Here is a 17346-nt window from a genome sequence, read left to right on the forward strand (position 1 = left end):
GAGCAAACCTTTTACGCCACTTTATTCGCGCGGAACCAAAGGAACAAATTCGGAAGCGCAAAAGTAGACAAATGCCATCCCTCATCTGTTCTCTTGCGACATGTCATGTTATAGATTAAAATGATTACGTAACAATCGGCGCGGAATAATCATCAAAACCGTACACGCGCGGGTTTGCGATTAAATCGGCCGTCCGGTATATACAACAGGGCGCTCGGCCCAAATATGAAAAGGGATTATCTCAGTTTGGCTGGCTGTACGGTTGCTAAGCAACAGCTCCACTAGTTTAGACACGGGGGCTTGACCCTCGCGCCAATTTAATAATACACCCTCGCTATGTCGGAATACTTTTAATAACGATCTAGTGGCGCGCGACACTGTGGACAACCACAACAGTAAATGCATTTTTAAATACCGCCTTAATCAAAAGTGGCCATTTTGGAATTTATTGTACAAAAGTGTCTGGTGAATTGAACGAGTTATGCAAGGAAATGTTAGTTTATGATTTATTCAGTCTTTGACTCAAATGACAGTAGATTACTTAGAGAATCTAGATAAATCTCTGGCAAAAACAACAACAACAACAACAAATACTGTACGCGTTGAAAGAGCACCCTACAGCACACTTGCTTACAATATATACACATTCATTTTCATATTCATATTCACTGTTACAGACAAGGATGGAGGGGGAGCTAAAAAGCATTTGGACCCAAAGAGGTTTCGCCGTTGTAAGTGAGAACATTACATCTGAATAGAACAGTTCATGGAGGCCGTGAAAGCTGGGGGTGGGGAGTCGATCACAAATGCAACCAGAATTCCAACTGACGGTATGCGGTCCTCCAGTAGGAGGCGCTGTCGTGACACCGTGGAGAAAAATGATTTTCTTCCATTTGAAACAAACCACTGTAAGAGACAGTAGTGTGTGCAAGGGGTGGAAATTGAGTTGATTGCATCGATTAACGGAACATATTTTTTATGATATAGCAGAGATTTTTTCTTTTTTCTGGGGGGGGGCACTCTCAATTATGGATACATTATACCATACTGTACGATCCGTCACCGAGGACTCCGAGATGCGAATGGTTAACTGATGTGTCAAATAGGGGCCTTCTCTTCACATTAAGAGTACATAAATTTTCTAAAATGGACACCATACTCCTGTGATAAAGGCTCTCTGCTGGAGCGTGAATAAATGCAAAGCAAAAGTTAAAAAAAAAACAAACAAAAAAAGAGGAACCGTTCACGACCAACAGTGGGACCAATCAAAGTCGAAAGCTCTCAAAAAACGCAGTTTTTCACCCTCTTATTTGGCCTTTTTATGGGGGCGGCCTTTTGATGAAACCAAAGCCTCAATCTTTCCCGCAATCCTTGTGAGGATAAGCGGGCTTGGATAATGACATGACATGACACAGAAAGGTGCCAGTGACGGGAAAGAGGAAAGTGCAACTATGTTTTTTTTTTTTTATTTTATTCAGAGGGAAAACTAAAGCCCAGGAATTATACTTTTAGTTTCGTTTCATAGCAATTAGTTTCTTTACTTGTATGACACTTTCTTCAATGTTAATACTTAAAAGGTACTTAAAGGTAGCATTTGCAGTTAAAAAATAATAAAGTTCAAACTGCATGAGCTAGACAGTACAATATTGTCTAAATCATCCGCTCTCTGGGACAATTTTATGCCCCTAATTACATTTTAATTATTATTTAATGACCGGGAATGGCGCAACGAGAATAGATAATCAGAGAGTAGAGACAAAAAGGTGTGACTGAACACATGTCGATCATTTTACTCATGCGCACTAACGCTCACCGGGGCTCAGTAGGGACACACCGCAGACTCTCGTCAGATTATCGAGGTCTGTTTAGCAATAAAATTTAAAAATGAATCTCGTGACGGATAAAAGGCAAACATATGTAACGACGGTGTCGGCTAAGCTGCACGGCTAAGCTTGGAAAACCACCATGTGCGTCACGTCACCATTCTTACTGGATCTCCAGATAAGTTGATCAGATGTCATATTTTTGTTTGGTCATTTCAAAAATACATAATCAAAACAAGTAAGACAGTGTTTGCCATTGAGTCCATCATGAATAAGTCATGTCGGCGACGTAGCGGAGGGGGCGGGGATGGACGCGAGGCCACATTTCAAATCTTGCTAGCAGTATGAAAACTGCATTCTCTAATTTTAAAAACACGTTTCTGAGTTTTCAAAATTGGAAGTCAAGTTGTGTTCGACTTTGGAGGTTCCGCTGCTTTTCTGACAGAAAACTAGAAAGTGCTCAACTTAAAAAAAAAAAAAAAAAAATCAACACTGTGCCTTTCACCTCAGTAGCAAATGCTGGCTGCGCAAATGCTGAGGCGCTCGCGCTGGAGCCAAATTCTTTGTCTGGATTTGATGATTCGCTGGGTAATGAGGTAAAGCGGTTATGATTGAAACTCAAACAATGAGGGTGCCAGGTGCTGTACTTAGACGTGAAGGCATTTCTAATAAAAAAAAAAAATGTATTCCGAGTAACCGAAATTCCAGCTCACAATATTTACGGATCTGGAATAGCACCATTAGTAGGCATTCATTGAAAACAAGTGTGGCCATTGAAGGAAAAAGATCAATGTAACGAGTGTTGGTGTTGAAAAAGTTGGACTACAATTTAAAATACATACATCCATCCATTTTCTATCATGCTTACTCTTATTAGGGTCACTCATGCGGGGAAGCCTGTTCCAGGTGACTAGAATTAGGATTGGCCGCTAGCCATTCCTAAATCACGCATGGAAAAACAAAAACTCACAATCCCATTCACATTCATGGACAATTTTAGTCTTTTATGAATCTTGATGTTTTTTTGAATGTGGGAGGAGGTAGGAGTACCCGGAAAACATCCACACAAACGGGGTAAACATGTAAAAACGACACAGGATGGCCCCAAAAATGTGGAGCTAACGTGCTAACCACTCAAACACCATGCTATGAAGCACAAACGGGAATTTCTTTCCCCCTTGATTTTCCCTTCAGGACTATTATCATTTCGTCAGTGTAATCCTTCCACAACTTCCTGGTTTGCAGAATCAAGATTTACTTCCAATTTACCGTAATTTCCGGCCTACAAGCCCCAAATTTGTTCCACACGCTGTGCTAAAGCTAGCGTTAGCACGACTGGTTATAAGCCTCGGTATATAAAAAGAGTCTAATGCTAGCCACGAGCTAACGCTAGCTTGAAGTGTTAAACTCTGTACCGAGGGTTATAACCAGGTGCGGTAATGCTAGCGCCGCGTTAACGCTAGCATTCGCGCTAGCGTTAAACTCTTTCTGTGTACCGAGGCTTATAATTAGTTGGGCTCTGTCGGCCGGGAATTACGGTAACAGCAATATTTTGGCATGAAAGGGAGAAGTTACGAGGGCACAAATGTGTTTCAAGGCTTTCAGAAGGGAGGCGAGGGGCCTACACGTACATCTTTTTCGACAATGCCAACATTTATTTTCGACGCGTAACTTAACGGCGGCGTTCTGGCTCTACATCAATGGAATTCTGGCAGCAGAGTAAAAGTTGCATCCAAGAACAGGCCTTCACGTTCAAATTCATTTCAAGGCCGAGCAGCTTGTCTTTTGTGATACATCGAGCACCTTGTGAGCAAAGCTAGCTAACATTCGGCTCGCACAGCGGACTTCATTTCGTGGCCCAATATGTCGCGAGGCGAGCTGTCACTTCAAGGAGATACGGTGGATCATTTTTTTGAGGAGCTTAGTGAATGTACGGGGACATTCGCATGTTCATCACATTGCCAGGATGCCAGGCCACTGCAACGGTGAGGCGCTAAGAGCTGAGGATGCAGCCAAAGTGACTTAGTGGAGAGCTTCCCTAGGTCATGCACAAGCACACGCGCACACACACACACACACACACACACACACACACACACACACACCACACACACACACAACACACACACACACACACACACAAAAAATGGTAGCACTTAGTGGTTTCTTGGATCTGTCGGTTTGTGCTCCGGAAGGTGACAGGAAATTCCACAGTTTGCTATGTCCCCCTTTAACGCAGTCCCGGGGGCGGCTAGCGCGAGGCGGTAAGATACTGGCTCTGGAGGGATGTGAGGGGGGAGGCGGGGGGATTCAATAAGTGCTGGGGGTGTGCGGAAATGTCGCCGGGAAGCTTCACGTGACCACGTGCTGCACTGTGGAACGTTCGTGGGGGAAGGACCGGTCCCGGCAGCGCAGCCTGGCCAGCAGCCGCCGCAATTTGTCAGAGAAGTTCTTGTTCATCTGGCGGTACATGAGCGGCATGACGAAGCTGCTGGAGAACGCCGTCAGCTTGGACACGCAGCGCAGGAAGTAGTAGGTGGGGAGATAGCGCGCGCCGCTCGCGTACCCGGGCACCCCGGCCACCGTCTGCACCAGCAGCGTCACGTAGTACGGACTCCACAGCGCGAACTGAACGCACACGGACGCCAGGAGCAACCGGTGGATGGATGGGTCCAAGCGGGCCGAGTCCTGGTCCAGCGGCGTGGACTCCTTCCGGATCCGCAGGATGAGAACAAAGGCGTACAGCACCGCCACGGCGGGCACCACGAAGCCGATGAACATCATGATGGCGTCGGCCGCCTCCTTGTTCTGCATCTTGGAGCACTCCACCATTTTGGTGGAGATGTGGTTGCACACGTAGAAGAGCAACGAGGAGAAGCTGGTGAGGACGGCCCCGCCCCATATGAAGCCGCACACGTGCTTGGTGTTGTACACGCTTGACATGTACGTGCGCGGCAGGGCCCGCTCGATGTAGTAGTCCAGACTCAGCAGCGTGGTGGAGTACATGATGACCAGCGAGGAGATGTTGAAAAGGATCAGCAGCGTGATGTACACCTCGTTGGTGTATTCCCACGCGTGCCAGCGGGTGAAGGTGGAGCTCAGCAGCTCCACGGGCGCCACCAAGTTGAGCACCAGCCCCGCGATGGCCATGTTGACGAAGTAGACGTCGGGCATGGTCATGGACACCTTGTTGGAGAGGTTGACGGCCACCAGCAGCACGTTGGACCACAGGCCCAGCGGGAAGCACGCCAGCAGGTAGACCAGCGACAGCACGGACACGATGAGGCCCAGGTCCTGGCACAGCCGGAAGTCCACGCTGGTTTCCGTCTCGTTGTAAAGCAAGCAGATCCACATCGCTGGACCCCAGAGCGGACTGCAATCACAATCACATTAATATTCATCAGCTAGTTATGTTAAAACACGCGAGGACTTTCTTTGTCTATGGTAGTTGGCACTACCATGGTACAGGAAAAAAAAAAAAAAAAAGACACTTGCAAAATACAGATATCCATCCATTTTCTTAGCCGCTTATCCTCATGAGGGTCGAGGGGCGTTCTGGAACCTATCCCAGCTGACAACAGGCAGGAGGCGGGGTACATCCTGAACCGGTTGCCAGCCAATCACAGGGCACGGAGAGACAAACAGCCGCACTCACAATCACATCTAGGGGCAATTTAGAGTATTCAATTAATGTTTTGTGTTTTGGGGATGTGGGAGGAAACCAGAGTGCCCGGAGAAAACCCACACAGGCAGAGGGAGAACATGCAAACTCCACACAGGCGGGGCCGGGATTAAACCCCGGGTCCTCAGAACTGCGAGGCCAACACTTTATCTGCTGAGCCACCGTGCTGCCGCCATTATGACATCATCTTTACATCCATTTATGAACTAGTTTTGTAATTAGAAATCAAGGGTAACGTGTTTATCAACTCTTCACGTTTCGTAACACAAAAATGCTTGTAGCATCTCAACTTTATCATTTATGATATATGACAACTTGAAATTTTGGTAAAGATTTTTCCAAGAATCACGGAAATTGACACCCTTAGAGTGGGGTTCGCGGGCCACATAAAATCATGTGGCGGGGCGGATCTGGCCCCCAGGCCTTGAGTTTGACACCCGTGCTGTAAAGTGTAGCTAGCACCCAAACACGCGTGCACAAAACCTGGAGTAACATTATTAAATCCACTCGACTGGCTCTGACTGGCTGAATATGAACATCCCAGCATGTCTGTCGGTATCACACCAGCGACCCGCAGCAAATGAAGGAACGCCTTGTTCTGGTGCCTCCGCACAGAACTAAATTGTTTGACGCTTCTGCGAGCTTCTTTTCCGCCGTCTGTCACGTGCAGGCTGGCCGAGACAACAGCATTCATGTCCTGCTCGTGGCGGTTCCGCGCATTCTGCCGTTGGTACCGCAACTTTTCTCCCGTACAATAGTGCTCGGGTGGCGCTCGATACACCGAATTGTCTCGTCTGTGCAACAAATACGTACAATCCATTTATTACGACTTTTTTGCTCTAAAGTGAATTCATGAATGTGATGTAAGCGAATAAGGAAATTAGTTTTTATAATTACTATACATTTATGTCATTACTTGCTGATTTTATGGCCATGCTACCCTGAGAACCCCCGGAAGCTAAGCGGGTTTGGCCCCGGTTAGTACTTGGATGGGAGACCACCTGGGAAAACCAGGTGCTCTAACTTCTCCTTGGCTAAATGCAGAGAGGTTGCTTCAGGACGGGCATCCGGCGTAAAACCGTGCCAAACAAATATGCGTTCATCTGTGATGACACGTTGTGGCGACCCCTAACGGGACAAGCCGAAAGAAAAAGAGGAAGAAGACAGGCCAAAAGAAAAAGAAGATGAAGAAGCTAGTATTGTTATGTTCGGATGTGTGCCGAAAAGCACTGTGGCTTTAAAAAAGTATCACTCCACTGAGTGCGGGTTTATCTAAACCTTTATTGAACTCCACAGCACAAATAATAAGTAATAGTAATAAGAAGATTAATAAACAGGTTGCACTGGGCTAGCTAATTAACAGGCAGCCAACTGACAACCACATCACTCACCAGAGGAAATGTATTTTAGTTTTTGCATCATGTAAAACGTAGCTAATTTTTCATTTAAAACATTCTCAACAACAGAAATGAAATAAATTAGCGCCAAATGGCACGTTTTCTTTGTAATCCGAATGCCTCCCACGTCTGTTTCAAACCGAGGCCCTGTTGAAGCCGCTTCCGTGTGACGTCACACCTAGACAACCCCAGTACAGAAATGGTTTCCGACACAGACAAACATACACCCGAGTGGGATCTTGAGAAGATAGACAGCCGTGATGAAGAAGTTTTTATGGAATGTGTAAATGCTACCGGCTTCTTGTGATCACACAGGTTTCCGAAGCAATGAGTGTTTATTGAACTCCGAGGACAAGGAACACTGTGAGCGGCTACACATAGACTAGAACATAGATAAGGGACCCAACCCATAACACCAAGGAGTGGTGTATGCCCTTACTCAGCATAGTGACAAACAACCAATAATCTACAGAATTCTCTCTGGAAGAGATCGGAACTGAAGAGGAGGAATTTTCTTATTCTTCCCGTGTTCAAAAAACATCCCATGCGGGTGTAATTCAACCATATATGTTCGAACCCGAGTTGCCGAATGCAACACAAGGACAGGATTCGGCGAGACCTGACGAAGTTGACGTGGAACTTCGCACCCAAAACACAGACTGTTAGGTGCCTCAAGAAATCTACGTACACATTGTTGACGAAATAATCTAATCCAAACACGTTTAAACATCTGACGCTGCTTGCACACAACAGTGAGTCCTTTGTTGTTGTACTAGCGACTGAGTCGGCGTAAAACAGAAAATCAAAACCTTCAGTATTGTTCTGCATTTAAAAGATTTAGCCCGTATTTTAAATAATGCACCTAACACTTGAGAGCACACACCACCGTAGTCGAATTTCAGGAAGACCTGAGCGTCAACAGTACACTAACTTTATACAGTGTCCAAATTTCGTCACCTCCAAAACATAGATATGGATATTAGCTGACATATAGATCTGTATCGGTATTGTACTTACATTTAAAACGAGGTAGATACTTGTCAATACTAAACAATTGAACACGTACATATTTATGTGCTATCGAAGCCAAGTGAACGCTGTGCCGTGTTTTCAAAGCAGTCCTCCGTGAAATGTGTGGAACATATTACTGTCCACTTTGATCTGTAAGTCCAACGCACCCGGTTTGTCTTCACAAACCTGGTCCATAACCTGGTTTCGGCTATTCATGTAAACTGACTCCGTCAGCGTTTGACGCGGAACAGTCGTATGCAACACACTTCCTCATCATCTTTGCTAGCTTTTTCACTCTCCGGCTAAACATTGTCGTGACGTGACGTGACGTAACATTCCGGAGAGTACCGTAACTTGCCGAATCTAAGTGACATTTCGAGCAAAATATTCAGACTGACTTTGACGCTAATTTATTTCATTTCTGTTGCCTTGAGAATTTTAAAGAATATTTTTTTAAATGAAATTTTAGCTACATTTGTATGATAGACAAAATACATTTCCTCTGGATTAGACCCTTAAAACTATGCACACGTAAAAGCACAGATACTACAGTAGAACACAAGGACAGCAATAAAATGCGCCTTATTTGCACATTTTATTGTGTTGAATAACGCAAAATCTATTTTTATCTGATTATGTGATGAATTGATGAGATAATCAGTAGAATACTTCTAAAAATATGTGATAGCTCCATTCCTAAATGCAAAACAAAGCCGAGAAAAAACACTGAGTGATGGCTCGGAACTAAAAATTGCATATTAGGACACTTGTAAGTCAAGGTACCATCGTACTTACAGTCTTGTATGTCGAGCCAAGACTGAGGGGAATCCTGCATTGACAACAAGGGTTGATATAGTTGAGGAATTTTTGGCAACTCAGTGCGAAGTGCTTTGAATCTTCTTCTTGACATATGGCGACGACTAGAGTGAAACGTGAACCAGGCTGCGGTTGAAGAAGCCACTTCGAGCGTCTGCGAGTTCAAGGCGAGGTCAAGGAAAATGACCGAGAGCGTCGGGGACCGAGCCGGGGGCCGCCAAAAGCGCTCACGCTTGTTTATTTTTACAGGACTTCATTTGGTCGACTGCAGAGTCGTATTCGTCGCCTAATGATGAGGAAATAAACTCGGAAGCGAAACGTTCGCTCATCCGCAAGAAAGTGCGAGAAGGCCGCTTTGTTTTTGAAGGGATGACTCGCAATTCCAGTAAAAAGGGGAAGCATTTTGCTTCCTCCGCTTACGTAAGAGCCACTACCGAGGGTCTGTTTTGGCCTACCGGAGGCAAGGACGTCAGTCTGTCTCCGTACTACTCCAGCTGGGTATAATGAGGCAGTGGCTGCTGAGACTGGGAGTCAAAGTAGTTGGACTGAAAAGAGGGTCAGCAGGAAGAGCGTCTCCGGTTACTCTTGACAAAAGTTTGTTTTCACCCACAGCAGCGTCCCTCGGCCCACGTGCAAACACAAGCGAGTGAATCATTTACAAGCGCTTTCCTTACCGAAAGGTCACACGGCCATAAGCCTGCTCGGTCCGCTCCCTCAAGGCTCCTTAAACTCAAACCGGGTTGTGTAATACATAAAAAGTAAAAGCTCATTAGGACGCATGAGCGTGGCTTGGATTTCATTTGCGACACCTGCTAAAGGGGAAGTAGGCTCACTTGACACAATCAGATGACAAAAGGGAAATTGTAAAAAGAATTAGCAAAAATTAAATGCTTGGGTGGATGGATAAATGTGGGGGGAAAAAATGAACAGAAGTGTGAAACAACTTTAACGGTCCACTGTCAAAAAATGCATAATTTTTAGTATGTTTTTAATGAAAAAATGGCAGCCGGTATGGACCCATCCGTCTTTTCCACCACAAAACATGATTTTGACGTTTATGGCTTTTTGTAAGTCCCGCCATGAAAATCCTCTCGAGGGATTTGTTTTCGAGAAGAAGCAGGAAGTGACATAAAGGGCAGTAGCGCCTCAAGCAGTCTCGTCTGTTTATGCTAGTTTGACCTGCTGGAAGGTAGCTTGTTGTTCCTTCGTGTTAGCCAAAATGCCGGCACGTTGTATTGCTGGATATTACTCAAACACTCGGGAGGATGGATTCATTTTTCATACTTTACAAAAAAACACGGTTTGTCGTGAAAAATGGATTGCACGGGTGCAAAGGACAAGCACTTCATGGGTTCCAAATGACAGGTAGGTGTGTATACAGCTACAAAAAAAAAAAAAAAAAAATAGTTGGGGGGGGTAATCCTCTCAGAATGTAACGAAAGACACGCACACCTAAGTCAGGGGTGCTAAATGTGTCAATGTACCCGTCGGCGTCGAGCACAGCTTCGGACTTGCCGCCGGCGAAGCCGTGCCTCGTCCGCCGCGATCACGGCTTCGGCCCGGATGGCTCATTCCGGCGCCGAGCTGGGGTGGGGCTCATCGTGGCGCCGATCCGGGCCGGGGTGACCCATCGCGGCGCCGAGAGGAGTTGTTTTTAATCACAGCCGAGCGGAGGTGGATCGGGTGGGGAGGTGGTTTGGCCGCGATCCGGATATCATCTAAATATGGCTCGAAACAATAGGGTAATATCGCCCCGGTCACTTCACTCGATTGTGAGATGTTCTCTTCTTCGAAAAGAGCTTCTGCGTCCGAAGGGGCGTGTTCCATAGCAGGGGACACAGCGTGTTTTCAATGGCGAATGTCCCAGTGTGACATCACGGACAGAAGATGCAGCCAATAATGGGGGCCACTTGGATGTCAAGTGAGACCTCCGCAACTTTGCGCATAAATGACGCCCTCTCCGCTCATATTTATTTTTTTGTATTGCCATTGAAGTGAATAATGTTATATGTATTTTTCATTACAATATCTATTTTAGAATGTTTATATGGATGACACTTGACCTTTACGGTTGGTGTTTATTCACTTGTCCCTGTCAGACAGAACTCACCAACACAAGCCATGAACATTTTCCGCATGTCGTCATTAATATTAATCATACTCGAAGAGATTTCAATCCAATTCATTCAACCACAATAAAAAATGACAAGGAGAAGAGTTTGCAACTGCAGTGTAGTTCCCAGTTAGCCTAGCTTCTTGTATTTCTTTTCCTCGGACTCATTTTTGGGATTTCCCACAATCTGGATGCCTTATGGCACTATGAATACATCTTCGTCATCAGCGCTGCCACCTAAAACTGTAACGGGCTCCATAATTGATGTCGATCATCAGTGATGAAAACGCCTTTAAATAGCCTTTCCGTTGAGAACTATGATGCATATATGTCATAATGACTCCATCAGTCCGCTTGATGACAATTTGAAATATTCTCCTGCATGTACTGTGCGGCAATAAAATGACTAATGAAGCGTGTTTTATATAAGCAGTACGTGCTGTGTAGGTCCCCTGCACCTTCAATCCGACACTTGTGCCGCAGACCACACCCCCAAGCGCTGACAGCTTAGCATCGTGACTGACACTAAAAGCATATCTCATTCTTGCTCCTCGGCAATAACAACACGAGGCAGACACCCTGCGACGGTTCTGCTCGCATGTGACTGCGCTCCAACCCAGCCTGAACACTTTTTTTTGCACGACTTTGCGTCAGGAAATGGCGAAATTAAATATTTCCCAGATGGCGAGGGCCCCACCAAATATGATGTCGTCAGAGTGACCCCCGTGTGCTCCGTGTGTTTTTGACGCCGCGTGACACTCCGGGGGCCCCACGCCCCTCGTCTTACGCTGCGTTCTTACTGGAATTTTCTGAGCCTTTCTGAGAAATGACTCGATTATGTCACATGATTGACTGCGCGTAGTGGGGCAGGGCTACTACGCTAAAAAACAAAACAAAAACTGAAAAGCGGGTGACTCACATTTCCAAATGCTGCTGCTGGGCAGCGCTGCCAGGACTCGAGTGAGGTTCCGCGACGTCGAGCCTCATCTTGGTGTATAATTTACGGCAAAAGAACTGCATTACACCCACAAACCTACCTCTGAAAGTCGTCTTTTTAATAAGTCCCCAAAGCTCTTCATATCCATTTCCTGAGCCGCTAATAATTCTTGGAAGTGTAATATTAAGGCATCTAAATTCTGCATAACATGTCGCTGATTAAAAATGAGTCACTACTCAGGAAGGAAGAAACATATTTCTCAAATAAGAGCTGGTATTAACCATTTCCTCAGTTTAACACAGTCCCAACATATAAATAGTTTTGCTGTGTTACAATCAGAATCACACTAACTAGCACAGTTACCACAATACACAGTAATTTAAGTTTCTATTATAAAACTATAAGTAATTTCTATTGATTGTTTTAGAATTATCGCCCAGAAGAATTTTTCATACAAATTTACTTCCACCACGAGTTTCTTCCATTGTTAGCACAGGTTGTGGATTTTCACCAATGGACTTTTACGACTGGCGATCTTAAGATCCGCCACCCTTAGCTACATTTGCCATATCCCACAAAGTTCCAAAATGGCGACTGAACAGAACATGTTTGATTTTATATCGTGTATTCCAGATAATATTGCGGTATGTTTTTTTTGCCAAATGCGTCAGACTTGTCCAAGAGAGTTCTACAGAGAGGTCTCAACGATTTCACGCAAGGCTATGTACACAGGATTAAGATGATAAAATAGTGGAATAGTACTGCGCATGTAAAGCAGGGTGAGTACTTTTTACTTGGAAAGATCACGAGTAATATCATTGTAGTCTTTAGAAGCGAGTTAGCTACGATTTTCTACATTTGGTGATTGCTGATTAAATCAGTCAGTACCGTAGTCGCCAGATGAAAAAGTTTGACTTGGCTCGTAATCGAACCCAGCGCTCAGTCTTGAGAATTCGATGTGATACTTCGAGTATACAGCCTTGTATTTGTTGATATTGTTCACATTTATTTGTTCGTGCGCTCTTCCGCAAGCCTTAATCCATCGTAGAATTTTCGTCAACTGTGTTTTAGGCATTGGAAAAGCCCCTTGTAACCTAGCAGGATATCTTTCATCAGAATTACATGTACCCCAAGCGCATCTGAGGACCAGTTTCTTCATAACATTAACTTTTCCAAGCGCACGCTATTGACTACCAGCATTGCTTGTGGGACAATACGCCGAGAAGGGTGTGTCAAGCCAGGGGTTAAGACAATGCTGATTGGCTATTATTGTACGAGTGATTGACAGGTCTGAAAGGTCCATTACAACACCTTGTACTTGCAGATCAGCTGCAAGCATGATAATTATCACAAATCTTAATCAAGTCGTCACAGCAATCAGCAGTCACGTTTTCCCCGACAGCTTTCGAGTGACTTCTCTCCTACGGTGCCACGTTGGAATTGTCGCGGCCGTCAACTGAAGTCAGAGTTCAGTGGTCAGCACAAAGCGGGCTTAAGCGCACTTAAGCCACGCCCCCCCCCCACCACCACCACCACCACCCACCCACGCCCCATCTCGCCTTCGGTCACGTGGATGAAGTTGCCGACGACAAATGCGGCGAAGACAGGACAGGCGTTGGAGAGATGCTAAATCCCGAGCGGTTTTTACTGTGCTGAGCGGGAAGATTGCAGCAGAAGGATTTGGTCAAACTACAACTTTTACTCCTAAAGACAGTAATTTCTTTTTTTACTATTACTACATTTCTACTGCTGCTATACGGACGTTTTTTTTAAATGCTGTTAGGCACAATTTGTACAATAGTGTTCGTGCAAGGAAGAGGAGGAATTAAACACAGTAAATGCGTTCATCACCCCTCTTAAAATAGTTACACCGGCAGTCTATTCTGCTATCAATTGCAGAATCAAAATCTTTTTACATACACATATCATCCATAATTCTCCATATCTAGGAATTTGAAATGCATGCTGTATTTTTGTGTGTTACAATAAGTGCTTCCTAACCTAAAACATTAAAACTGTAGAACAAAAAAGAGAAGAGTAAAATTCACTAATACACAACACAAAGTATACAGTGTATATAGTACGGCTGTGGATTACTATATGTTTAGAGTTTTAAAGATGTTTATGAGTATAGAAAGTATTTCTAAGCATATGGTAGAGCTTTATAACAGTGTGAGGAAGAGTAATAAGAGTCTGGGGAGATTCACATATCTTAGAAAAATGCATATATTTGGAGGTGCTACTTTGCGGATTTCACCTATTGCAGGGGTAATCCAGAACCTAATCAAGGCATTACTGTATTGTAAAGCGGTTTCTAATATTTTGAGCCTTTCCATGTCAGAGATTGGGAGCTCAAGTACCAACCAGAACCACTGAAGTACATGATAGGTTACCCTACCATCCACATACAGTTTACAGAAATGGATCAAAATAGATGGTGGCACAATGGCGCAACTGGTTAGCGCTTTGGCCTCATAATTCTGAGGACCGGGGCTCTCCGGGCAAACCTGTGTGGAGTTTACATGTTCTCCCCGTGCCTGCGTGAGTTTTCTCCGTGCACTCCGGTTTCCTCCCACATCCCAAAAACATGCAACATTAATTGGACGCTCTAAATTGCCCCAAGGTGTGATTGTGAGTGCGGCTGTTTGTCTCGATGTGCCCTGCGACTGGCTGGCAACCGGTTCAGGGTGTACCCCGCCTCCTGCTCAAAGATAGCTGGGATAGGCTCCAGCACTCCTGTGACCCTAGTGAGGATAAGCGGCTCAGAAAATGTATGGATGAATCACAATGTAGACATACAGTAAATAAACATTTACTTAAACAAACTTGAAGAATTTGGCTCTTGAGCTTAAGTTTGAACATCTGAATAGAAAATCAAAATACATATATTGGGGAAAAAATCTGGTATAATGAATTTATAATTAAATGAAGAACCAAAATTGCGCATTATTACTTTTTAAAGACTAATTGTGATGTTATACAGTATTGGATTTTGTGACGTGCAAAAATGTATTTGTCTATCATTTAATAAGTGTTTTATTTCAAATTATTTTAGGATTACCTTCGAGAGTTTACCAACGATCGCTAAGTGGCAAAAAAGCAACAATAACAACCAAAAAATATGTTGGGTATTAGTAATCACTGTGTCAGTATGTCACTGTCGACAGCACTTGTAAGCTAGCTTCAGAAACATCATCTAAACACTTTAAACTTGCTCATCTACTTTCGAAACTTCCTTATCCTTCAAATAATGTAAATGCACATTTTTTGCAAATGTGATATTTGACGGTATAATGTCCAAGGCACGAAAACAAACAGGACATTTTGGTGACCTCCATCGCACTTGACACCACACAACAAACTGCGACTCGCTCTCACGGTTTAGTCCGAATTTGGAGCCTCTTTTCTACTTCTCCCACTCGCTTTCTGAAACGTATGAGGGCAAAACGTATCGAAAAAGTGGCAGAAATGCGACTTACCAGAGACGTTTGAGACTTGGCTTTGCGGTCGCAGCAACCTACGGAGGCATCGGGTCAGGATGTAACATTTCACAAGGCATTTCTCAACCGCTTCATATGGAGGAGAAACGTCCCGAAAAACAAGCCCGGGCGCGCTCCGAAACCCCTTACGAAAGCGGCATAAACACTCAAATTCAAAAGATTTTTAATAAAGACACCGTTCTACTCCATTCATAGCCCTTGACTATCAACTTTTTGGGACGAGGTTCGTCCTGAAAAAAGTGGGCGGTCCGTCCGCCGGAGAAGCTACGAGCGCTAAACGTACGATGTGTACACACGTGACCCCCCCCCACTCGCCTCCAGTCGCGAGCCCCGGGAAGACGTCGTTTGCTCTGATTGGTCAGTTTGTTTGAACGGGGGGGCGGGGGGCGGGGCCTCGTGAAGATCCCGAAGGGGGAAAGGCAGACGACTGCACATTCTTTCGTGTTTTCATGGTTTAATAGCAACCCAGTTGAAAACAATGGCAAAGAACACATTCATGTTTTCACCCCTCAACGGGACCTAGTTTAGAACACTGCAGAACCTTGACCAACGACTTTAATTGGTTCCACGAGCGAGCTCGTCACTCAAATTAACTCAAAGACTATTTCATTAATCCAAAACTGTTTGATTGTCATATTTGAGAAGACGAATAAATGCATATATATATATATATATATATATATATATATATATATATATGAATGCTGACCAGTTCAGGGTGTAAGCCGCGTTACGCCCGACGCTGGCTGGGGGACAGGCTCCAGCTTTCCCGCAATCCTTGTGAGGATAGGCGGCTAGGATAAGGACATGACATGACATATATAAACATGGCGGCACAGTGGGTCAGCTGGTAAAGTGTTGGCTTCACAATTCTGAGGACCCAGGTTCGATCCTGGCCCCGCCTGTGTGGAGTTTGCATGTTCTCCCCCGTGCCTACGTGGGTATCCTCCGGGCACTCCGGTTTCCCTCCAACATCCCAAAAGCATGCAACATTTATTGGAGACTAAATTGCCCCTAGGTGTAAATGTGAATGCGGCTGTTTGCCTCGATGTGCCCTGCAATTGGGTGGCAACCAGTGCAGGGTGTAACCCCGCCTCCTGACGTTGACAGCTGGGATAAGTTCCAGCACTCCCTGGGACCGTCGTGAGGATAAGTGGCAAAAGAAAATGGATGGATATATATATATATATATATATATATATGAATGCTGACCAGTTCAGGGTGTAAGCCGCGTTACGCCCGACGCTGGCTGGGGGACAGGCTCCAGCTTTCCCGCAATCCTTGTGAGGATAGGCGGCTAGGATAAGGACATGACATGACATATATAAACATGGCGGCACAGTGGGTCAGCTGGTAAAGTGTTGGCTTCACAATTCTGAGGACCCAGGTTCGATCCTGGCCCCGCCTGTGTGGAGTTTGCATGTTCTCCCCCGTGCCTACGTGGGTATCCTCCGGGCACTCCGGTTTCCCTCCCACATCCCAAAAGCATGCAACATTTATTGGAGACTAAATTGCCCCTAGGTGTAAATGTGAATGCGGCTGTTTGCCTCGATGTGCCCTGCAATTGGGTGGCAACCAGTGCAGGGTGTAACCCCGCCTCCTGACGTTGACAGCTGGGATAAGTTCCAGCACTCCCTGGGACCGTCGTGAGGATAAGTGGCAAAAGAAAATGGATATATATATATATATATATATATATATATACACACACATGTTCTGCTGAGGGCAAAAGAACAGTGGTGAGATGTGCTGTAGATGTGACGGAAGAATTTAAGGGGGAGGTGGGACTGCATCAGGGATCCGCTCCGAGCCCCTTCCTGTTTGCTGAAGTAATAGATAGGCTGACAGATGAGGTTAGACTGGAATCCCCTTGGAACATGATGTTCGCAGATGATATTGTGATCTGCAGTGAAAGCAGGGAGTTGTGACCCCTAACGGGACAAGTCGAAAGGAAAAGAATATATATATATATATATATATATATATATATATATGTACGTTGTGCGAAGGGTCAGATGGGGGAGCTGACAACCTGTTGGGTTAGCGTTAGCCAGTACTACTTTTAAA

General features: G+C 45.0%; 1 protein-coding gene across 1 annotated transcript; it reads right to left on the bottom strand.

The window, feature by feature from the left end:
• Positions 1-3948: 3948 nt before the first annotated feature.
• gpr146 (G protein-coupled receptor 146) lies at positions 3949-15560 on the bottom strand. Its single transcript, XM_061847391.1, has 2 exons — positions 15259-15560; positions 3949-5196 (listed from the first exon to the last, which is right to left on the bottom strand). The coding sequence occupies exon 2, from the start codon at positions 5175-5177 to the stop codon at positions 4176-4178; it is 1002 nt and encodes a 333-aa protein (XP_061703375.1). The 5' UTR covers positions 5178-5196; positions 15259-15560; the 3' UTR covers positions 3949-4175.
• Positions 15561-17346: the final 1786 nt, after the last annotated feature.

Source organism: Syngnathoides biaculeatus, chromosome 16, assembly GCF_019802595.1.
Source record: "Syngnathoides biaculeatus isolate LvHL_M chromosome 16, ASM1980259v1, whole genome shotgun sequence".
Taxonomy (NCBI): Eukaryota; Metazoa; Chordata; class Actinopteri; order Syngnathiformes; family Syngnathidae; genus Syngnathoides; species Syngnathoides biaculeatus.

What these genes read in the sequence shown, in the direction of transcription:
- gpr146 (XM_061847391.1), bottom strand. Translation starts at nt 5,177, where the DNA reads ATGTGGATCTGCTTGCTTTACAACGAGACGGAAACCAGCGTGGACTTC.